Source organism: Muntiacus reevesi, chromosome 17 (genome assembly GCF_963930625.1).
Source record: "Muntiacus reevesi chromosome 17, mMunRee1.1, whole genome shotgun sequence".
Classification (NCBI taxonomy): domain Eukaryota; kingdom Metazoa; phylum Chordata; class Mammalia; order Artiodactyla; family Cervidae; genus Muntiacus; species Muntiacus reevesi.
In genome coordinates this window covers 59,097,512-59,120,470 of record NC_089265.1, presented here as the reverse complement: position 1 = coordinate 59,120,470, position 22,959 = coordinate 59,097,512, and the positions used below count along the sequence as shown (strand labels likewise).

Below are 22,959 nucleotides of genomic sequence, written 5' to 3'. Positions count from 1 at the left end.
CCAGGGGGAGTGAATGCTGAGAAAACGTTGGCAGAGATTGGGAGACAAATACTTAGGTTTCACTGATCAACCTACGTTGTTCATTGAAGCATATCCAAACCTGTTTTCTCATCAGTAAGTTCTGTTTTATTATCATATTTAACTGGAAAAGCCTGAAGCATTGCAAAGGCCACGTGCTTTGAAATCAGACAGGCTTGGATTCAAAGTCTGCATCATCTACTCACTGTGTGACTCAAGGCAAGTTAACCTCTCAGTACCTAGATAGTTTGTGAGACTAAAACAAGTTATGTAAGCACCTGGCACATGACAGGCAGCTGAATTAATCTCAGCCTAGACTCCTGCTGGCGCGTAGTGGGTGCTTGATACGTATTTTCTGAATAACCAAACATAGTGACAGAACCAAGGTCAGAAAGTACTTGTCGAGTGAAAGTGCCTAGAACTTAGCTGGAGAGAAAGACTGGTGTGGGCTCGGAGCTCTGGAATCTACACTCGGAGAGCAGTGTGCCCGGAGACTGCGTCCCTCCCCCCCCACCCTGTCTTCCTGCGCCTCCACCCCCCTTCCCGCCCGTGGGGACTCTGCTGAGCCCCTTGGATAGAGCTCAGAGCTTTCAGTTGCACTTTAATGTCCAGGCCAATCTTGTGAGCAGGCTGCAGTGGGGGGGGGGGGGGGGGGGGGGTAGTCTGTCAGGAGAGAAGGGTGGCTGAGCTGTGGCACTGGGGAAGGAGACACATGCAGGTGGCTGTGGATATGGAGAGGAGGCCCAGTCACTGACGGGAGGGAACCCCAGAGGAGGGAACAGCAGGACATACAGTCATGTGTGCCCTTGGTAGATTCCTAAGTTTCCAGAGGACAGGGGCCGTGTGGGCTCACCGTGTCTCCATTGCCTCCCACAGTCCCTGACACATACCATAGATGCTCAATATACACATGTCTGAAGAATTAATAAAATGGGATGTTTGGATGTGAGTGGGAGTCTGTGAGCACAAGGTCATGGTGAAGCCCTGGGAGAAGCTGAGGTCTCTCAGGGAAAGCATTGATATATAGAAAAAGAATGGTGGCAGCATTTCACCTGATTTGATCCCTCCATGGCAGGCTGAGGGCCCCTTTCATGGAGCCCCCACCTTCTGCACACCTCACCAGTGGTCCTCTTGAGAAGAGGGCTTGCGCTGGTTGCTTGCTCATGTTCTCACGTGGCCTTGACTGTGGTCATCTCTGTGAGGCTCACCTTCCAATCCTAGCGAGCTGCCCGGCGTCTGCAGCCCATCTGATCCCCGGCCTTCTCTCCGTAAGTCACAATCTCCTGGCCATATATTATAACAGGTCTCTGACTTGGAAGTGGGAGACCCGGGTTCTGGGACCAGCTCTACCACCACCTGCCTGGGCCACCTCAGAGCCTTAGTTTCTCCATCTATAGAAGGGGCCAAGCACTCCTGCCCGGCTTCCCCAGTGGAGGGTCAGGCCACGTAATGGAGGTGAGAGTAGGTGTGCGGACCGTCCAGTACTGGGGGACCGATGACCAGCATCAGGCACACCTCGTGGGGGCTGCTGGAGGTGCCACTCTGTTGTTGTGTGCGTATGACTTTCCAGGTCCCAGTTGTATCATTCTCAAAAAGGAGGGATTCTCCTCATTCCACAAAGCTGACTAGGACACTGTGATGTCCCACAAGAAGGTAGTAAGGCTACCCAGGCCGCAGCCAAGTCAGAATTTCAAAGCTCTCTCCCTCTCTCTCAATGTCTCCAGACCCTTTTATCCACTGAGCACTTTTTGAGCACCTGCTGCATGTCAGGAGCTCTGCTGGACACTTTCCTTCCCTCATTTCACTCTCCTAACCACCTTATGGAGTGAGTGTTATCATCACTGCAGTACAGATGAAAAAACTGAGGCCCAAAAAGGTTAAGACATCTCTGAGTAGAAGCTCAGAGCCTGGTTGTCCCCTGTGCCCAAGGAACATGTGGTGTTGCAAAGATGGGCACCCATCCACAGTGGCACTGTTTGGTTTGGTTTTTGCTTTCTCAGGAAGGGGAGAGTTACCAAGCTTCCCCTAATCTTCTCACATCCCACACCTGGTCCCCCCATGTGGGCCTTTGCCAACTAACCCTTGTGCTTCCCAGGCTGCCACCAAGCAAGTGATGCTGTACTGGCTGCAGCAACTGCAGATGAAGCGCTGGGAGTTCCACAACAGCCTGCCTGCACCTCCTGCGGCCCCCGACGCTGCTCTGCCTGGGAATGGGCCTGCCCTGCGCCCTGAGCCAGGTACCCAGCGGGCTTGCCTTCTGCCCACACACCCAGGGCTTTTGGTGACCAAGCCTCTACCCACCTGTTGGGAGTGAATGGGAGGAGTCCTCTGCTAAAGAAGCAGAGAGCCAGGGACGTGACTCGGGATCAGCTAGGGCGACAGTATGGCATCCATGGCAAGAACACAGGCTCTGAGGCCATGCCGGCTGACTTTAGATCCTCATCCTGTGCAGTCTTAGGCAAGTTGCTTAACCTTTCTGAGCTTCAATTTCCTTCCCTGTAAAATGAGGTTAATAAACTATACCTACTTCTTAGGGTTATTATAAAGATTACATGAATCCACGCGGCTTAAGTGGTTGGAATGATGCCTGATCATTGTCAGAGCTTAGTAAGCATCAGCTAATATTATGATGATGGCAATTATGTGAAGATCTCAAGAAATTTCACAACCTGTGAGGAAGGTTAATGAGAAAATGCAGCTATTGTCGCTTCTGACATAAATGCTTTTGTGCTGTGAGTCGAGTAGATCCGTGACCAAATCCCGTGTTTCTGTAGAGCAGAACCATCACCCCAGGTGACCCATAAGAACCCAAATCCTGAAACATCTCAGCATGGAGGAGTCCTGGAGCTCATGCCCTCCTACCCCCATACTGCAGCCGGGACTGTGACTGGCAGGCTTTAGAACTGAGACAGAAAACCACCCACAGGGCTGGAGCGTGTCTGTCGTGCTTCACCGTCAGTTGACAGGGACCCCCGTGGGCAAGGGCGGGACCTGTGGCCAGCTGCCTCCTAGACCCTGGTACCCAGATGCATTACAGACCGAGCTCATCTGCCTTTATCCTTCTCCCCACTTTTCCTTCCCTCAGCAAATGGCCTTCATTTACCATTTGCCCCTTCATTTACTTCATTTACAGTTGCCCCTTCCTGAATCTCAGGTCAGTCCAGCCCGTCCCCTGGGCCGGCAGTGTCTGCTCTCTGGCCTGCACGTCAGATCCAGGCCCTCACGGCTCTTGCCTTGGGTCAGGGCTCCACTCTTAGCTGGGCAACCACAGCAGCCTCCTCTCCGGCGTCCGCACGTCCCAGCCTGCCACCGCAGACCCGACCTCTTCACTGCCGCCCGAGCGAGCTTTCTCAGATGAGAGCCTGAGCCCCGCCCCTTCCACGGCCGCCCTCCGTGTCCCGGCCCAGCCGTTTAGCACAGATTCGGGCCTTGTCCTCCCGGCCTCGCCTCTGCCTGTGCGCCCGATGCCCACCTTGGGCTGTGCTCTTCAGCAGCACCGGCGGCGTCCCCACCTGCTGCTGTCCCCGTGACGCATCCCCGCTGACGCTCTCTGGCCACTCTACAGTCACCTCCTGCTTCTGCACTTCTCACCCTCCACTCCCATCTCCGGGAGCGCCAACAGCCCAGACCAGGCCAGAACCTGTGGCTGAATGACACAGTTGCCAGATCACCCTCAGACTAGAAGTTCCAAGGAAGCCTTCCGTTGACAGGGCTCCCGAGTGTCCCAAGAACCAGGTTAGCAGAAGAATGCCTTTGGTCCAGCACACTCGGTGGGCCTCTTTGGGCCTGCCCCTGCAGTGGGCGTGGGGGGAGGAGAGTGGTTTGCCTTAATGACCAGGCGCCAGTCTCCTGCGGGGGACCGGGGTTGGGGGATGGGGTGGGGGGGTAAGGCTTCTCCTCGGAAGCCTTTCTCACCCCATAGCAGCATCCCATCCCCAGAAAGACATTTCCGGAGTCTTGAGTGACTTGGCCGACCCCGGATCAGCCTCTAGAGCAGACTGCCCCGCCTCTCCAGCCTCCGCCCTTCCTGGGAGGAAGCAGAGGCATGCTCCTAGGGGAGCAAAAACCAACAGACTCGCATCTGACTTTGAGTCACGGCCACCTCATCTTCTACAGAAGTGTCTAGTCATGTCCTTGAGCAATCTGCAAGGCATGCTCTCTGCAGTGTCTAAGTGTTTACACCTTTATTTTATAGTTGCCCTAAACCCTGGTCTCTATAAGAGCCATGGAAGATCAAGGGGGAGTCAGCAGATCTATAATAATAATAACACTTTGCCAAAGTAGGACACAGTTTACGAAGGCCGTTTATGTATATCATCATAGAAACAGGTATGCCACTTACTGACTCTGTTCTCACACTTTACATGCCTCAAGTTCCCTAATCCTCACAGAGATCTTAGGTAGGTAGTTATTCCCATTTTGCAGAAGAGGAAACTGAGGCTCGAAGGGGTCAAGAGACCTGTCCAAGGTCACACAGCAAGAAGGTGTCAGCACTAAAATTTGAACCCTAGTCTTCAGACTCACACACACCCCAGACACCCCTCAGACTGTGGGGACAGCTGGTCATGTGTTCAGGGTCCTTTGGGGAAGCAGCGACCTTCTGGCTAGGCAATTTCATTGTGGTGATTTCTTCAGACTGGTGGTGTGGCAGGCCTTACAGTTCAGGCAAAAGGAGAATTACAAGTAAATGCTGCTGAAAGCTCTTTGTGTGGGCACCTCTCTGAGGGCGTGTACACCTCCCTCTCTAGGCTGGAGAGAGGCCCAGAGACCCTAGACCAGAGCCTTGGGTCACATCAGTTCTGTGTAGATGTAGTGCAGGCATAAATTTCCTCTACCCCTGCAATCTTTTACTCTCTCAGTGAGAGGGCTCCAAACGAAGAGTGTCTGCTATCCTGTCATCCTCAGGGGCTGCCTGATCAGGGTCATGCCACCCCTCAAGTGGCCTTCGTTCTCTCCCACTTTTTGTAACACTCAAAACTGACCTTGAAATATTTTGCCTCCCTTTCTCTTATACTTCAAATAATGCTTCCTTAGCCTTGAAACCTTCCTTAATATTAAACATTTTGGAGGAAGCAGACATATTGGAAACACAGAAAACTAGAAGAAAAAGTAACCATAAGCCTATCACCCAGAGACAGCCAGTGTTAATGTTATGTCATGGACTCCTGCCTGCCTTTTATTTAAACATACCTCTGATCATGTAATAATACAAAAGGCACTTGGCTTTTTTGGCACTCAGCATTGGCACCCTAAAATTTCCCTGTTACAAAATCTCACTATTAATAACTGCTTTTGATGAATATATATTTTCTGTTTATAAAAAGAATCCATGTTTACTGTAAAAACTTTGGTGAGGTGGCAGGAGAGGTAAACTATGATGAGCATAACCTGCCCACTTCTGCCCCCATCATGCAGTTCTAACCTCTGTTAAGATTGCAGAGTGTATATCTTTGAGACTTTTTCTGGACAGTTGAGATCATACCAGAATCCCAACTTTTTCCATTTTATATCCCGTGGATGTTCCCCATATTCCTAAGCATTCTTCATTAGCATTGTTCTCAATGGTGGAGTGCTAGTCCATTGCCTGAAGGCATCATGATGTGTCTAACCTATCCCCAGATCCTTAACATTATTTCCAGTGTGAGGCCAAACAGTGCCAGGATGAGCCTCCTAGCTCATAAAGCTTAGTCTGCACTTCCGACAACTTCTTTGGGATGGATTCTCAGATGTAGAAATATCTGCAGTTCTGCATATTTTTAAGGGGGTTTCCAGGAAGGTTGTCCCAGCAAAACCTTTGGTGAAAAGCCTGCCTCTGGTTGCTGTTAACCTAGTGAGAAGCCTTGCTGTGCCGCTCATAGACTCTCACTTGCTGCCAATCATGACACTGCCCGGCTGGTCTTCCTAAGTGCAGTGACTTAGAGCACGGATGATTTCGCTTTCCTTTGTTCCCCAGAGCAAGAGGAGGAGGAGCAGGAGGCCTTCCTGTGTCCCGTGAAAACGCCCACTGAGCTTGTGGGCGTGGCAGCCGCCTGGCAGCCAGCCCATGCCAAGCCCTCGGCCCTTCAGAATATTTCCCTCAAGCACCTGGGAACTGAAATACAGTAAGTGCGTGCAGCCGAGGGGCCTGCCAAGCTGCAGGCAGCCCCTCCTCCAGAGCTTACAGCGATCTGGTGTTATTCCCCTGAGGGGAGGTGGACCTGGGTTGGGGGTTAGGCACTTTATTTTCAATTCATGACATCATTATTTTAAAATACTACATTTGTTCTGATTTTTAAAATAGTACACATTCTCTGTAAGAAATTAGAAACGCCCAGAAAAGTATAAATTTTAAAATTACCCATAGTCCTTTTACCCAGGCAAGCATTCTTAGCATCTCCTCCCTCACATTTTCCGTATGCATATGCGCATTGTTGTTTAGTTGCTGAGCTGTGTCCCACTCTCTTGCGACCCCTATATACTGTAGCCCACCAGGCTCCTCTGTCCATGGGATTTTTTCAGGCAAGAATCCTGGAATGGGTTGCCATTTCCTTCCCCAGGGGATCTTCCCAACCCAGGGAGAGAACTCTTTTCTCCTATATTGGCAGGCAGATTCTTTACCGCTGAGCTCCAGGGAAACCCATACATATGCGCATAATTGACATCTATTCAGTGTAAGGAGTGATGGCTTCACAGTTTTCTACAAATGTCAAATGCATCATTATTCACTTTTCACCTGTGTAATTTACTGTGTGTCGATTATGTCTCAGGTTCTTTTTCATTTACTCGTGTGATATATATAATTTATATTTCCTACTGGCAGGCTTTGTCTTAAACAGCTTATAAGAAGACAGCAGTATAGCCTGGCTCTCAGACCACACTGCCTACGTTTGTATCCTGGCCCCACCAGTCATAGGCTGTTCCACCCTTGGCAAGATGTTTGATTTCTCTGTGCTTCACTCAGATTGTTAGTAAATGTAAATGCAGTAATGTTTGCCTCGTGTGTGTGTTTAGGGCAAGAAGAAGTTTAAAGGTAAAATGGTTTAGAACTGTGCTTAGGTATCAGTGAGCACTTAAATATTGAATGTTATCTGCTGCTTTTATTGTTGCTCTAATCGAAGGGATGGAAGCTTTGGGGAATTCAGACGATACCCAGCACTGATCCTGCTTGGGTGCTTGTTTTCTCTGTGGACGTCAGATGAGCTGGAGTCTTTTAGAAAGCAGAACAGATTGTTTGCTGGACTTGAATTAGAGATCCTGGTTCTGTGTGACTCAAGCGTAGCACTCCTCTCTCTGTCGGCTTCAGTGTTTGAATTTGCTTGGTAACTAGTAGGGGTGTGGTGCTGTTCCCAGGAGAGAAACAGATTTTAGGGAAAATAACGATGGGGCCTACTGGCTAGAGATGGAACTGCCCCCCCCACCCCCGGGCATTGGGGATGGGAAGGCCTAGAACTTAGGAGAGAGGTCTGATCTGGAGAGAGAGACTTGGGGGTATGCAGCATGATTGAGCCCCCCAGGATGAGTGGACGAGGAGGGTGCCCTGCAGAGTGTCTTCCCTGGGATGAAGCAGGAGGGAGCTGGGTACAGGGGGTGAGCCTGCTGCGGGGAGAGGGACCCTGAGGAGCCCAACCACCCAGCCAGTGTGTGTCCAGAGTGGTCTCACGAAGATCAAGCCAGGGTCATGCCTACTGACGGCCACCAAACAACAGAAGTGGAACCAAGAGCATGCAAAAGAGGAAGTTTCCGAGGGTCACTCGGTCACTTGAAATAACCCACAGAAAATGTGAGATGGTGTTGCAAGTGCCCTGTCCGCCCACAGCCCTGGAAAGACCCTTGTCTCCTGCACGCCCTTGCCTGACTGGGTTTGGTGTTCACTCTTGGCAACACCATGAGCCCTGGTCATACTCGAAGAAGGACACTGCGCTAGGTGCTTTACGCTCTCACTGAGACGTCTGGACCAACCCGTAAGGTGGCATCTAATGGTTGAGTTCTCAGACATGGGTTAGACATACGCATCTGTGGCTCAGTTCCACCACTTGCTCGCTCTGTGGCTTTGATACCTTAACCTTTCCAAGTCTCAATTCTCCCTGTCTAGTGGAGGGTATAATAGGACTGACCTCATTGGGCTGAATGAGTTGAATGTGTGTAGGTGAGGATGAGATGAATGAATTCCTAGTGTTTATCTTGAACCTGGCCCATGCAAGGGCCAGGTCACTGTTGGTTGTGGATATATCCCGCATCTCATTGCACATGAGAAAACCCAGGCTCAGAGAGGATAAATGACCTGCCCAAGGTTATCTGTCCTTCCAGAACAAGGCTTTATGACCACTGCCCCCATGCTCAACCAGGCCTTTCAGACCTACTTAAACCTACACAGAAGATGATCCGCGAACTGCTCTAAGCAAAGTCAATAGAGTGGCGATGCCTCTTCTAAGCACGGTAGTTTGGCTGGGTTGTGGCCACCGGGCCTGTGACAGTGGTTAGTGAGCTGCCTGTCCCCAGCGGAGACATGTGCTAGGACTTAGAATGATCTTTACTGACCGAAGTTGAGGTTTCTATGCCTTCCCATACCCCAGGAGTGACTCCTTGTGAGGCCCTGGACATGCTGGGGAGGCTGCAGCCCCTGGGCGAGGCAAAGTGCAGTCATCCCAGCAGACCGTGCCTCCGGCTGCAGGGCTGCTCCCCAGGGTCTTCGCCAAATCACGTGTGAGATTCATGTGATGGGACTCAGTATGAGACCCGGCACAGAGCGATAATCAGTAACAGTGCTCCTCTAGGATTGATCTCTGGGTTGCAATCTCCCTTGGAGAAGGGAATGGCTACCCACTCCAGGATTCTTGCCTGGAGAACTCCATGGACGGAAGAGCCTGGCGGGCTGTATAATCCACGGGGTCGCAAAGAGTCAGACACAATGAGCAACTTTTCTGATACTTTCAAAGTAAGAACTAGGAAGAGGGAATGTCTAGCCCAAGGAGTCAAGGGTACCTTATTCAAGTTCAGGTGTTAGGAGTGCTGAGTTCTAATTTCTTCTCTGTTCTTAATTTAATTGATTAATTTTACCTTCCATCAGTCAGCTGTACTCGCCATAAGAGAACAGTCTCATTCTTTTCCTATTCTGGACCCAACTATACCAAAAAACTGGATTTTGTTTTAAAAACAAGTTTAAGATCAAATGATAGTCCTTTGGAAAGGTTAACAAAATTGACAAACATTTAGCTAGAAAGACCAAGGTAAAAAAAAAGACTCAGATGACTAAAGTCAGAAACAAGAGAGGGGTACATTACTACCAACCTCACAAAAATAAAAAGGTTTATTAGGGAATAGTATGAACAATTCTATGCTGGCAAATTAGATAACTCAGATGAAGTGGACAAATTCCAAGTAAAACAAATTACTGAAACTGACTCAAAAGTAGAAAATCTAAGTAGACCTATAACAAATAAAGAGATTGAATTAATTATCAAAAACTTACATACACACAGGACCATCTTATTTTATAGCTCAGTATGCATATATGTAATACACAAAAGAAAACCCTTTCTAAGTGGGGTACATTCTGATATTTTCTATTCCATTTTTTAGATGTTTATCATGATAGCAAGCTCATTTTTCAGTCTGCCAAGGGCTTCCCTGGTGCTCAAATGGTAAAGACTCTGCTGGCAATGCAGGAAACCCGGGTTCAATCCCTGGGTTGGGAAGATCCCCTGGAGAACGGAATGGCAATCCCACTCCAGTATTCCAGTGTTCTCGTCCCATGGACAGAGGAGCCTTGAGGGCTACAGTCCATGGGATCGCAGAGTCAGACACAACTGAGCTTGCACAGTGGTCCATATCCTGCTTAAAAAACATGGACGTAGTGAACTCTTCAGTCATTTTTTCCTTCCTTGTTTATGTTTTGGAATACATCTGCTTTTATCACTTTGCAAAGGGAAAATAAACGTAGTTAAACTGCCTTTTCATCCACTTCAACTCACTGTGAATTTCTCTGTGGTCTGCACCGCCCGGTCAGCTGTCCATGATACCCAGTTCCTTCCTGCAAAGCAAACAGCTGATGAGGGAACTTTTCTCATCAGGGACTCCGCCTTCCAATGCAGGGAGTGCAGGTTTGATCCCTGGTCGGGGAGCTAAGATCCCACATGCCTCGTGGCCAAAAAACCAAAACATAAAGCAGAAGCAATATTGTAACAAAACTGAATAAAGACTTTTTAAAACAATGGTCCACATTTTAAAAAAAAAGCCTGTTGAGTCTGCACTCTGGGCCATGTGACCCAGTGCCAGGTGCCCCCAGGCACGCAGGTAGTTAGTGCCCAGTCCTTGAAGAAAAGACACCATTACGTAGCCTAGGCGAGTGCTTGGTCAAAGGGTGCCCACCCCTGAGGTGCAGTAAGCTCCTTGGAGGCTGTGAGGTGATCAGTGAAGGCTGCCGAGGAACAGGTCTGAGCAGGGAGAGAAAGCTAGGGGAGCAGGAGGCCGGGAGTTGTTTGGAACTTTTCTCAGCAGAAGTCAGGAGCCCTAGTGCTTTTTAAGCCAAGTCATTATAAGACCAGGTGAAGGTTTCAGGAAAGTTAATCTGGCAAGTCCATTTCAGTGAACAGAGAAGACAGACACCCCTGCCCTCATGGAGCTTACACTCCAGCAGTGGGGCTGGAGGCAGAGGAGTCAAGCTTGTACTGCTTACGAGGAACGATACCTACGGAAGGTGATGTGGGGATGAAAAAGCAGAAAAGGGAAGGATGCAGGTATTGGGAGAGGCTCAGAGGGGCCGAATCCTGCAGGGAGCCTGGAGTCAGGCAGGCTGACCAGGCTGTGATCGGGGCTGGGGACGCAGCCTGAGCACCAGCCGCGGCAGCGGGGAGGGCAGTGGGCAGCGGGCCGCGGGCAGAGCAGGGCCGTCAGCCTCCTGACCCTCTATTTTCCTTTCAGAAACACAGTGTGCAACATCCGGGGCAGCAAGCAGACCCCCGGCGCAGGCCACAGACCCCCCAGAGCAGACTCCCCACTGAGCGAGGAGGCGCAGAGAGAGGAGCAGGCCTCTCCGCCCAGCCCTGGTGCCCCAGGTGAGCCCTGCCCGGGTCCGAGCTGCCTCCAGAGGCTGCGTGGGTGTCCTCTGTTTTTCCCTGAACCAGCGTCCCTGCTTCTGTGTCAAAGATGGACTGCTCCAGATCAGTCCTGGGCTTCCGTGGGTCTAGCAGCAGTAACGATTCTTTTTTTTTTTTTCTTAATTGAATTTATTCAGCTGTGCTGAATCTCCTTTGCGGCAGGCAGGATCTTTAGGTGCGGCATGCAAACCGTTAGTTGCGACATGTGGGGTCTAGTTCCACAACCAGCGATTGAACCTGGGCCCCCTGTATTAGGAACGCAGGGCCTTAGCCACTGGACCACCAGGGAAGTCCCCCCCACTTTTATTTTTAAATTGTGGTAAAAATACATAACAAAATTTACCACTTTAACCAATTTTAAGTGTAGGGTACTTGCACATTTCTTGTGCTACCATCACTACCATCTATTTCCAGAACACCTTTCATTTTCCCAAACTGAAACACCAAGTGATGATTCTTGAAGTAATAAAGGAAAATATCTCTCACTTTTTCTCTTCCTTTTTTTTTAAAATTTATAAGGAAAGGATTTGAAAATGCTTTTCTAGGATGATTAAAATCAGATCAGCCTGAAGAAGCAGAACAAGTGACTTCAAAATATTCTTTCCTACCATGATATGGCACTTTATTATTTGTTTTTCAAAATATGAGTGACCCATCAGGGTGGGTTGGCATCTTTGAAATGGGCATTCATACCCTTAGAACATATTTTAACTTGGAAACAATTGGGAAAAAACTAGGTAAGTCTTATGGTAGAGAGAAGCCCTGGGCTGGACAGAAGTGACTTTAGAAAAAGCACCGCTATGGAGCAGTGTCTGGTGAGGCCCCGCAGATCACAACCAACAGCCCAAGAGAAGATCAGCACCATATCGAATCAATAGCAGGTTCTTTGTGCCAGGGCTACCCTAAATGTTTTTTTTTTTTTTTTGGAGGGGGTGGGTTACAGTTTCATTAAGATATCCAAGAACTTTCATGTGTACCAGCTGAATTGAGAAAAGACAGAGGAACCAGAGATCAAATTGCCAGTAATTCACATACCACGCAAATCACCCCTTTGAAGTTTACAATTCAGTGGCTTTTGGTATGTTCACAGAGTTGTGCAACCCATCACCCTAATCTACTTAAAAACTTTTCTTTTTTCTTGTTTTATTTACTCAGCTATGCCAGGTTTTAGTTGCAGCATGCAGAATCTTTTAGTTGCAGCTTATGAATTCTTGAGTTGTGGCATGTGGGATATGGTTCCCCAACCAGGGACTGAACCCAGGGCCCCTGAACTGAGAAGTCCTTAAAACATTTTTATTACCCTCAGCAGGAACCCTGTACTACTCAGCCATCAGCCTCAGTCTCCGTCTTCCTCCAGCTCTAGGCAAGTGTTAACCTACTTTCTGCCTCTATAGATTTACCTTTTCTGGACATTGCATAGAAACGGAATCTACCACATGTAGTCCTCTGTGACAGGTGCCTTTTACTAACGCAGAATCTTTTCAAGTTTCAGCCACATGCACGAAAGGCTGTATACTCCGTTAATCCGTTTAGTCTTTACAACGACCTGAGCAGTAAATACTGTTCTCCTCATTTAATAACTGAGTGGACTGGGGACGGATGTGTGGAGTGACTGGCTCATGGCTGCACAGTGCATCCAGAATAAGATTCAGGCCCAACAATCTGGCCCCATACTGCTGCCTGAAGCCTCATTTCTAAGTCTTGCCTTTGCAATCTACCTCTTTATTGCCACGAAACCTTGTCCCCACAAGCAAAATTTGATACACAAAGCAGATAAAAGCAGAACTGGGAGTCTAGGCACTCCCAGAGCCTCTCCCTAGTCAGCCTTTGAGGCTCTCCTGTGAAATCCTAGGGCACTGATTGAAAACCACAGCCTTAGGCCTAGTTTTCCTCAACTGTAAGATAGGCACAGTGATGCTACGCTGCCTGCCCTCAGGCTGGTGGACAGCAGTGTTATCAGAGGGCAGCAGGGCTCCAGGGAGCCTCCCTGCACTTTTAGACCCCATGGCAAGAGAGAGAAGCATTGCATTCATCTGAGCACTGCAGGCTGCTTTGAACCTGGCCCAACCAGATTTCTTCTGGGTTTCCATGGCGGCCCTGGCTTCCCTGGTGGCTCAGTGGTAAAGAATCGGCCTACAAAGCAGGAGATGAGGGTTCGATCCCTAGGTTGGGAAGATCCCCTAGAGAAAGAAGTGGCAGCCCATTCTAGTATTCTTGCCTGGGAAATCCCTGGACAGAGGAGCCTGGCGGGCTACAGTCCATGGGCTCACAGAGAGTCGGACACGACCAAGCGACTCAACAACAGCAATCAGGTTTCTTTTAAGTCTGGAGTAAGACCTTTCGGTTCCTACCTTCAGCAAGGCCAAGGAGTTGTTTTTTATCTGTTCCAGACTATCTGGTTGTCCCTTGGCCTGGCCCCTGAAGAAAGGTGCTAAAGCCATCCAGCTCATTTTGCTACTCTAATCTGTCCTTTCCCCTGGGATCTCATACCTCATCCTTAGTTTTAACATCTTAGTCCTAAAATGACTAGGTATGTCTCACTAAGATGTACTATTGGGGGAATATAAATGAGTAAATTGAGTTAGAAAATTTAGATGGCTCAAGAAAAAAATCCTACACTGTACAAAGTGGGCAGCAAATGTGGCTCTGAGCTTCTCAGCAGCCAAGGCAAAGCGGGAAATGTAAGCAGTTAGATTATTTTCAGTGTCCATAAGACTATAAACACATTTTATGGAAAGAATCAAAGCTTTTTCTGGCACTGAGAGCTGAGAAGAATTTCAGCTGGGGCCTCATAACAGACATGATGTATGCCATGCAGTCAAAATTCTCACGATCTCTTGACCTTGAGACCATTACATGGCCCTGCGTGCAGGCAGAGCCCTAAAGCACAGGCTGGGAGTAGGGTGGAACAAGAAGGTCTGGGCAAGTGATTTTTCAAACACTAGATTTGATTTAAGAATAAAATTTAGCACGGGTCAGCAAACATTTTCTGCAAAGAGCCAGAATAGCAAACATCTGAGTCATCGTGGGCCATGCAGTCTCTCTGGCAAGTACTCACCTCTGCCTTTGTGGTGCCAGAGCAGTGCAGACAGTGCACACATAAATGAGCAGGGCTGGGTTCCAATAAAACTTTATTTACAAAAGCAGGCCAGGGCCTGATTTGGCCTAGGGCCATTGGCTGCTGACCCAGGCTCTAGAGGAAATAAAAGGATATAGCCTCGAGACATTCAGCTATGGAAAGTATGTCTCTCCTAATTTAGCTTGTAATTAGAATCAAAAGAAGGTTTCCATTACTCACTGGGGCAAGAAGGCTGAGTGTGGATATTCTGTGCTCTTAGCAGTGGACAGATCTGTGTTTTGAAAATCGCCTGGAGTGTAGAGGAGGAATCCTGAAATAAGAAAACGTATCCAGCCTGGGCCTGTGGCTGAGGAGATGGCCACCTGGCAGACACCAGCAGGGTCATAGGAGGTAGCACCTGCAGGCTGAGACTGGAGAGTGGGGAACAGGCATGGTCTGGAGGATGGGCTGGATGAGCCAGCCAGCACAGTGTAAACAATGTGGATTTAGTCCCTTGATTCTCAGAATGTGATCCCTGCACAAGTTGTATCAGTATCGCCTCAGTTCAGTTCAGTTCAGTGGCTCAGTTGTGCCCGACTCTTTGCAACCCGATGAATCACAGTACGCGAAGCCTCCCTGTCCATCACCAACTCCCGGAGTTTACTCAAACTTATGTCCACTGAGTCAGTGATGCCATCCAACCATCTCATCCTCTGTCATCCCGTTCTCTTCCTGCCCCCAGTCCCTCTCAGCATCAGGGTCTTTTCCAATGAGTCAACTCTGCATGAGTGACCAAAGGATTGGAGTTTCAGCTTCAGAATCAGTCCTTCCAATGAACACCCACGACTGATCTCCTTTAGGATGGACTGGTTGGATCTCCTTGCAGTCCAAGGGACTCTCAAGAGTCTTCTCCAACACCACAGTTCATAAGCATCAATTCTTCAGCACTCAGCTTTCTTCACAGTCCAACTCTCACATCCATACATGACCACTGGAAAAACCATAGCCTTGACTAGACGGACCTTTGTTGGCAAAGTAATGTCTCTGCTTTTTAATATGCTGTCTAGGTTGGTCATAACTTTTCTTCCAAGGAGTAAGTGTCTTTTAATTTCATGACTGCAGTCACCATCTGCAGTGATTTTGGAGCCCCGAAAAATAAAGTCTGACACTGTTTCCCCATCTATTTCCCATGAGGTGATGGGACCAGATGCCATGATCTTAGTTTTCTGAATGTTGGTTTTTTTTTTTGGAACCGAATGTAGCGTATCTTTATTTGGAAGCATGATAGGGCCTCAGGAGACAGAATCTGGAGATGTACTAAGAAATTTCAAGGGGCTGTGGACATTGTGAAGGAGCATGTGTCCATGCCCAGGTTGTGAGAAGTCTCCAAGCATGGTCCTTGGCAGGAAGTCCCTGGGAGCCCGCAATGTGCTCACAGGGTAGTCCGCTGTGAACACCTGCCAGGCCCAGTGAGCCCAAGGCCATCTGCGGCGGTGGCCTTAGCCTTCCCTCTCTTGCTGCGGCTCAGGGGTCCAAGGTAGCCAGCTGACAGAGGACGAGGAAAACTGCTTGCTGCTTGCCTAATAAATCCTGCCTGCTTGAGTGGCTCTTGGGTGGTGGTTGGTTTCGGTGCAGGTATGGAGGCTTTTGGACGGTCTCTTATTACTTAAAGATCCATGTAGTCAGGAGTTTCCTGGTGTTCTCAGGTTTTGGGCTTAAGTCTCCTGCCTCTGGATTTCAGTTTTATTCTTCCTGTAGTCTCAGGACTTCTCCAACTATACAGCACTGATAACAAAACTTCTCGGTTAATGGTGAAAAGATTCTCCCCCATGAGGGACACCCAGAGAGGTTCACAGAGTTACATGAAGAAGAGGAGAGGGAGGAGGGAGATAGAGATGAGCAGGAGGAGAAAAAGGGGGACCCAAGTGGAGAGAGACAGATCTATGCAGTTGGCTGTTCCCAGAGTGTTCTCCGTAGCCCAGACACCCACAGAGATTCACAGAATTGGATTGGGAAGAGAAGGGGAAAGGACGAAATAGAGGTGTTCTGAGGTAGAAAACAGAGAGTCAAGATTGGGAGAGAGTAATCAACACACTCCTGAGTAAAAATGGGAACTGAATATTGGATTCTTAAATGTCCACAATTTATATCACATACTGAAAAACAAAGATTAAAAATCTAGAGTAGAGGTTAGACTCTTAAAAATACAATATTAAAAACAAAAACAAAAAATTTTAGAAATATATATGAAGTTCGGTTTAAGAATAGGGCTTCTCTCTTTTTTTTTTTTTTGCAAGGCTATAGTGAAATGAAAATGAAAATTAAGGAGTAGTAGAGGAGTAATAGAGGACTTTAAAAGGAATTAAGTGAAAAAGAAAAAAATTGAGAAAAAAATTTTTTTCCTAATTAAAAAAATCATAAAAATCTATGAAAATGAAAGTTAAGGAGTAATGGGGGAGTAATAGGGAATTTTAAAGAAAATAAAAGGGAAAAAAGAAAAAAAATTTTTTTAACTAAAAACAATGTAAAAATATATCTAGGAATTTCCCTGGCGCCGTTGCGGTCAGTGTGGGTTCGGCTCAGCTTCAGATAGCTCCTGGTTGCAGCTTACACTTCTCGCTATCTACAGGCCCTTCCGGTGTAGTCGGCGTTGTCTACAGGGATTTAATCTGTTGCCCCGGTCCCTTCTGAAGCGGTTCCCTTGTTTATTCGGCTTCTGTAGCCGGTCTCTTCAGGGCCTCATTCCCGCCCTGACACAGGCGGGCGGAGGTGGCCTCTTGTTCAGGTCGCTGGTTCCGTCGCGCCCCGGGGAGGGACGGGCGCTGCTTTCCCGTCTGCGCTGCTCGGGCTCCCGGCTGCTCTGCATGGAGCGCGCCCTGCGCTGCGCGCGGTTCCAGCCCTGGGTGATCCACAAAAGCGCGGACTCGGCTGCGCCTGCGTTCTGTGCCTTCACCGCCCAAGCAGCTCAGGCAGCCGGGCGCTTGACGGGCGCGCTCTCCCCGGGTGCGGCGCGCCCTCTGCCCTCCGCGGCCCCAGCCGCAGTCCCCGCCCGCGCCAGTCTGCGCGTGTACCGTGTCTCGCCGCGACCCTCCCGGCGGAGGTCAACCGTCCAGAATCTCAGGAGGTCTCTGATTAGAAACTGGAGGCCTGTTTGCAGCGCGGCAGGGGATGCGGTCCTTGGGGCCGAGCCTGCCCCCTTCCCCTCCCCCCTGCCTCCTGCCTCCGGGGGGCTGGGCCGGTCTGCAGCCTGCGAGCTCTTCTCTGGACACGCTCGGTCCCTTTGTTCTGCGAACGGCTGGCATTATGTTCCGGCCGGTTAATTATCTCTCTCTCTCTCTTGCTATCCCACAGTTTAAGTTGGTAACTCACAAAAGCTCCCTCCGGTTGTCCTCAGGGCACTCATGCCTGGTCCTTACCCTAAGCAATGCCGCCCGCTCCTCTCCGTTCTGCCCCCACTTGCTGGTGGCGGATGCGGGCGTCTGGGGTACTTTTCTGCTGGGAGTTGCTTTTAGGCACGTAATCTGTGGGTTTTATTTATTTTCCCCCTCCCAGTTAGGTTGCCCTCCGAGATTTAAAAAACTTCCCCCAGACCCGCCAGTGCGAGGGTTTCCTGGTGTTTGGAAACTTCCTCTATTAAGACTCCCTTCCCGGGACGGATCTCCATCCCTAGCTCTTTTGTCTCTCTTTTTATCTTTTATATTTTGTCCTACCTCCTTTCGAATACAATGGGCTGCTTTTCTGGGCGCCTGATGACCTCAGCTACCGATCAGAAGTTGTTTTGTGGAGTTTGCTCTGCGTTCAATTGCTCTTTCGATGAATTTGTTGATGAATTTGTAGGGGAGAAAGTGGTCTTCTCGTCCGATTCCTCCACCATCTTGGCTCCTCCCCTGAATGTTGATTTTTAAGCCAACTTTTTCATTCTTCTCTTTCCCTTTCATCAAGAGGCTTTTTAGTTCCTCTTCACTTTCTGCCATAAGGGTGGTGTCATCTGCGTATCTGAGGTTATTGATATTTCTCCCGGCAATCTTGATTCCAGCTTGTGCTTCCTCCACCCCAGCGTTTCTCATGATGTACTCTGCATATAAGTTAAATAAGCAGGGTGACAGTATACAACCTTGACGTACTGCTTTACCTATTTGGAACCAGTCTGTTGTTCCATGTCCAGTTCTAACTATTGCTTCCTGACCTGCATATAGGTTTCTCAAGAGGTAGGTCAGGTGGTCTGGTATCCCCATCTCTTTCAGAATTTTCTACAGTTTATTGTGATCCACACAGTCAAAGGCTTTGGCATAGTCAATAAAGCAGAAGCAGATGTTTTTCTGGAACTCTATTGCTTTTTCGATGATCCAGCGAATGTTGGCAATTTGATCTCTGGTTCCTCTGCCTTTTCGAAAACCAGCTTGAACATCTGGAAGTTCACGGTTCACATATTGCTGAAGCCTGGCTTGAAGAATTTTGAGCATTACTTTACTAGCATGTGAGATGAGTTTAATCATGTGGAAGTGAGCATTCTTTGGCATTGCCTTTCTTTGGAATTGGAATGAAAACTGACCATTTCCAGTCCTATGACCACTCCTGAGTTTTCCAAATTTGCTGGCATATTGAGTGCAGCACTTTCACAGCATCATCTTTTAGGATTTGAAATAGCTCAACTGGAATTCCATCACCTCCACTAGCTTTGTTCATAGTGATGCTTTCTAAGGCCCACTTGACTTCACATTCCAGGATGTCTGGCTCTAGGTGAGTGATCACACCATCATGATTATCTAGGTCGTGAAGATCTTTTTTATACAGTTCTTCTGTGCATTCTTGCCGCCTCTTAATATCTTCTGCTTCTGTTAGGTCCATACCATTTCTGCCCTTTATCGAGCCCATCTTTGCATGAAATGTTCCCTTGGTCTCTCTAATTTTCTTGAAGAGATCTCTAGTCTTTCCCATTCTGTTGTTTTCCTCTATTTCTTTACATTGATCGCTGAGGAAGGCTTTCTTATCTCTCCTTGCTATTGTTTGGAACTCTGCATTCAAATGGGAATATCTTTCCTTTTCTCCTTTGCTTTTCACTTCTCTTCTTTTCACAGCTGTTTGGAAGGCCTCCTCAGACAGCCATTTTGCTTTTTTGCATTTCTTTCCCATGGGGATGTGGGGATGGTCTTGATCCCTGTCTCCTGTACAATGTCACGAACCTAGGAACAGTTAAAAATGCAAATTCTCAAGCCCCGACCCGGGCCTATTGATGGAAAAACTCTGGGAGTCGAGTCCCCAATCTACATTTTACCAGGCCTTTCAGGGCTTCTGCAGCAACCCCAAGGTTGAGAACTACTGAGGCTGCTGATCTCAACCTCTATGTTTCTCCTTTTGAGCAGGGAAAGATCCAGCGAATTCTCCGAAGCCTACACCCAAGTCCTCTCTGACCACCAGTCTCATTCAGAAAGCCAAGAGTCAGAGCAACACCTTCCCGCTCTTCAGCGAAGGGCTCATGCGGAACCGAACTGCCCAGGAGAAAGTACTGGCCTTGGAGCAGCAGGTTCTGATGCTCACCAAGGAGCTAAAGTCTCAGAAGGTGAGCTCTGGCCCCAGGAGGCCCCAGGCTCTGGTGCTCTGGTGCCCCTGGGCAAGTCAGATAAGATGCGTTCGCTAGTCGAGGTCCTTAAACGGCCAAGCTGCAGGTGGCTGGGAGTGCTGTGCTGTTGATCAGCCAGGAACATGCTGTCCCTCAGACTGGGTGACCGAAGGCCACCGAGGACAGGGCCTCTCAGGCCTCCCCTGGGAGACTGTGATGACCTGACCTGAAGGGGGACTGTTTGGAGGAGAGTGATCCGCATGCAAGGTCCTGGGAGGGGCCGCCGAAGGAGCTGGGGATCTTTGAGCTGGCAGCTGGTAACTGGATACAGATTTCTGAAGGACTGTCACGGGACAGAAAAAGCAGACAGGCTGAGCACAGAGGACAGGGAGGAAGATTCAGGCGTTGTAGAGAGGGAAGTTAATGCTAGCAGTTAAAGAGCTACGTGGTCATTGTAGTAAACAGGTCACACACATACACAGACGTGCAAATCCTTCAAAAAGCCTGCCACCCAGAGAGTAAATCAGGCTCAGTAAATCTGGCAGAGACCTCATGAAGCAGTCAGGGTCACGTGGCAGAGCAGCGATGGGGGATGCAGCAGGGGCAGTAGGCTCTCTTAGCACAGTCAGGGTGATGACACCAGCACAGCTGTTACCTAAAGTCCTGTGCTCGGGGCCTGAGGTGCTCTAGAGACGGGCCCCACTGGGGTCCCAGCCTCCTTTCCCTCTGAGAGGAAGGCCTACACTCTCATGCTTGAGCCTTGGCTAAGAAGACCCAACATGAAAGTTACCATGAAACCCTGAGTCTCTTTTTGCTTTATTTCTGCTCTTGCTCCTGGGCGGTAAAGAGTATACTGTATTTACTTATAAATATTCTCTCCTTTATTCATTTCTTCTTTTCCTTTCTGTTCTGTTTTTGGAGAACACAGTCCAGAAAAGCACTCTCTCTACCTCATTTTTGCCCCATCTCTGCCTTTCACACCCCTAAACAGTTATTTTGGGAACCAGGAGTGCCTTTATACCTGGCAGGTCAGGGGTTACATTTAATGAAGCAGCAGGTGATTAGAGTCCTCAAAGGAGGAAGCTCATCCATTCCTGTGTTCTCTACTCATTTGTTTATTTACCCAGCCTTCTCTGAGGCCCTGTTATGGGCACACGGTGTTCTAGGCGCTGGAGAACAAACAGTGAGAAAAGACACCCAAATATGTCCTTACAGCACATGAAGCCTCCTCTGACGCCACCTAGCAGCCTACCCATCACTCGTGCCTCCCGTCACCTTTGTGTTCCCGTCACGAGTGTCGTGAGCCCGCTCCTGAGGACCAAGGGCGTTCAGCTGAGCTGTAGCAGTTTCCTGATTCCTGGACCAGGACAGCTGAAGTCCTAAACCTGACCTGGAGAGGAAGAGAAATGTAGAATGCAGACACCTCCTCTCCATCTTTCTAGGAAGTGTGGGTGGCCCTTCCTCTTGGACATTAGTTATTGTCAAGTCAAGTGAAGACCTAGTGGTTGCCCCTAGTGGTTCTGCAACCCCAGAGGACTCTTCGCTCTTCAGTAAATGAGGCAAGCTCTTGGACATTAGTAAGGGCTGCCCAGGCTGCTGACAGCTCGCCTACAGCCAGCCTGAAAACCTCAGGGAGCAGTTGTTCGAGCGTTAGAGAATCTGGACTTTCTTCCGTGCGCTTTCCTGGGACAGAGCGTGGGAGGAGACTAAGTCCTGGGGCTGAGCTTTCGCCTCGGGGATGAGTGAATTGCGTGCTCTCCGACCCATCTCCCAAATGCACTCCAGTCTAGTGGGCGATTCAGCGCACAGGCCTTGAAACAAGACAGCCTGGCCCTGAGCAAGTTCCCTCACCTCTCTCAGCCTCCACTTCCTCCTCTGTAAATGGAGCTATCATCATGTTTTACTGAAAAGGCCTGTGTCAAGACTCACAAAACCCAGTACCTGGCACCCAGCAGCTGCCGCACACATGCAGGTGTGGTCATTTTGGCTGTGACTTCGGCATTCCCTGCCCTCCCTGCTGACTCCTTCCCAAACACACCCCGAGGGCCTCTGGGAATTCTACTTGTGGGACAGAGGCTGTCCTTACCTTTATTCCACATTTGGAACGGGGATCCCAGTTTTACCAACTCTGGGGTTTTGCCTTCAACCCAAATATCAACACCAAAAAGAGGAAGGAGAAGAGGTGGACTCTTGACCCAGAGATGAGACAGAGGAGGCTGGCACCATCCTGGGGTGCCCAGTGCTCAGAGAGCAACTCTCCATCTGAAACCACCTAAGTCTAATTCTTCAGCTGCAGAAAGAGTCCACTGGACTTCCTGGGCCTGGAGCTATAAGATACCTGCTTGTGTCTCTTCAGTGGGAAGGTACCACCTTCCTGCCTCAGGCTGTGGAAGGACCCAGGACCTGGGGGTCTTATCCTGGCTCAGCCAGCCAGGCAGACGCTGCCAATAGCTTTGGTGATTGTTAGAGAGTTTGCGTCTCAAGCTCTGCCGGCTGCTCTAGAGAGCATAGAGTTCCTTCGCTGTCCGGTACATGGAGGAGGTGTGAGCACAAGTCACCGCTGGTGTGCAGTGCGGCTCCGGCGCTGTCCCCTTAACTTACAGCACTTATCCTCGCCTTTCCTGACAGACACTAAAGTCCTGGGAGGCTCTGCATGCCCATGACCTCCTGGGCACCAAACCAGGAATCAAGCTCTGGAGTCTGTCTCCAGAGCTTCTGCCCTTTCCACTGCACCCTGTTCAAGGGGCTCAGAGGAGGTGGGTGACTTGCTAACGGTCACACAGCTGGAAGAGCCAGGCCTTGGGCACTGGTATCCTTCCCCACGTCCAGCACTCCTCACAGCCCAGCTGCCGCCTCTGTAGTCTCACAGGAGAGCCCCGTGTCAGTCACAAGCACCGCAACTGCTCTTCAGGAGAGATGAACACACTTCCTGTGATGCCAATACCCATGAGGCCATTACCCATCCTAGGCCCCTGCAATGCTGGCCTCAGGGGAGATCTGGACTCTGGGAGGTGTCCAGAGTTCACCAGGCAGCTTTGGCCTGGTGAATCAGGCTTTTAGAGTCGAGAGCCTTGCACCCAGTCTGAAGGCTGTCTGCTCCAGCAGACGGAAGGCTGGCCACTGTGGTAATGTTGGCCATCTCTTGGCTCCTAGGCAGGGTGAATTCCTCCTGGGCCCTGCCTGGGGCCAGCTTAGCACACCCAGGATTACTTGGTGAAGGCGTGTAACTCGCTTAGGAAACTTGGATG

General features: G+C 49.4%; 1 protein-coding gene across 2 annotated transcripts in view; it reads left to right on the top strand.

Annotated features, from left to right (window-relative positions):
• TBC1D2 (TBC1 domain family member 2) overlaps positions 1–22,959 on the top strand; it is a 45,056-nt gene that overhangs the window by 1,055 nt on the left and 21,042 nt on the right. The window contains exons 2-5 of one of the 2 annotated variants that reach the window (XM_065908011.1): positions 2,114–2,255; positions 5,972–6,119; positions 10,918–11,051; positions 19,515–19,711. In XM_065908011.1, the coding sequence (XP_065764083.1) occupies positions 2,114–2,255; positions 5,972–6,119; positions 10,918–11,051; positions 19,515–19,711 (621 nt within the window). The remainder of the gene's footprint in view (positions 1–2,113; positions 2,256–5,971; positions 6,120–10,917; positions 11,052–19,514; positions 19,712–22,959) is intronic. The other variant, XM_065908012.1, reaches the window with a different exon arrangement.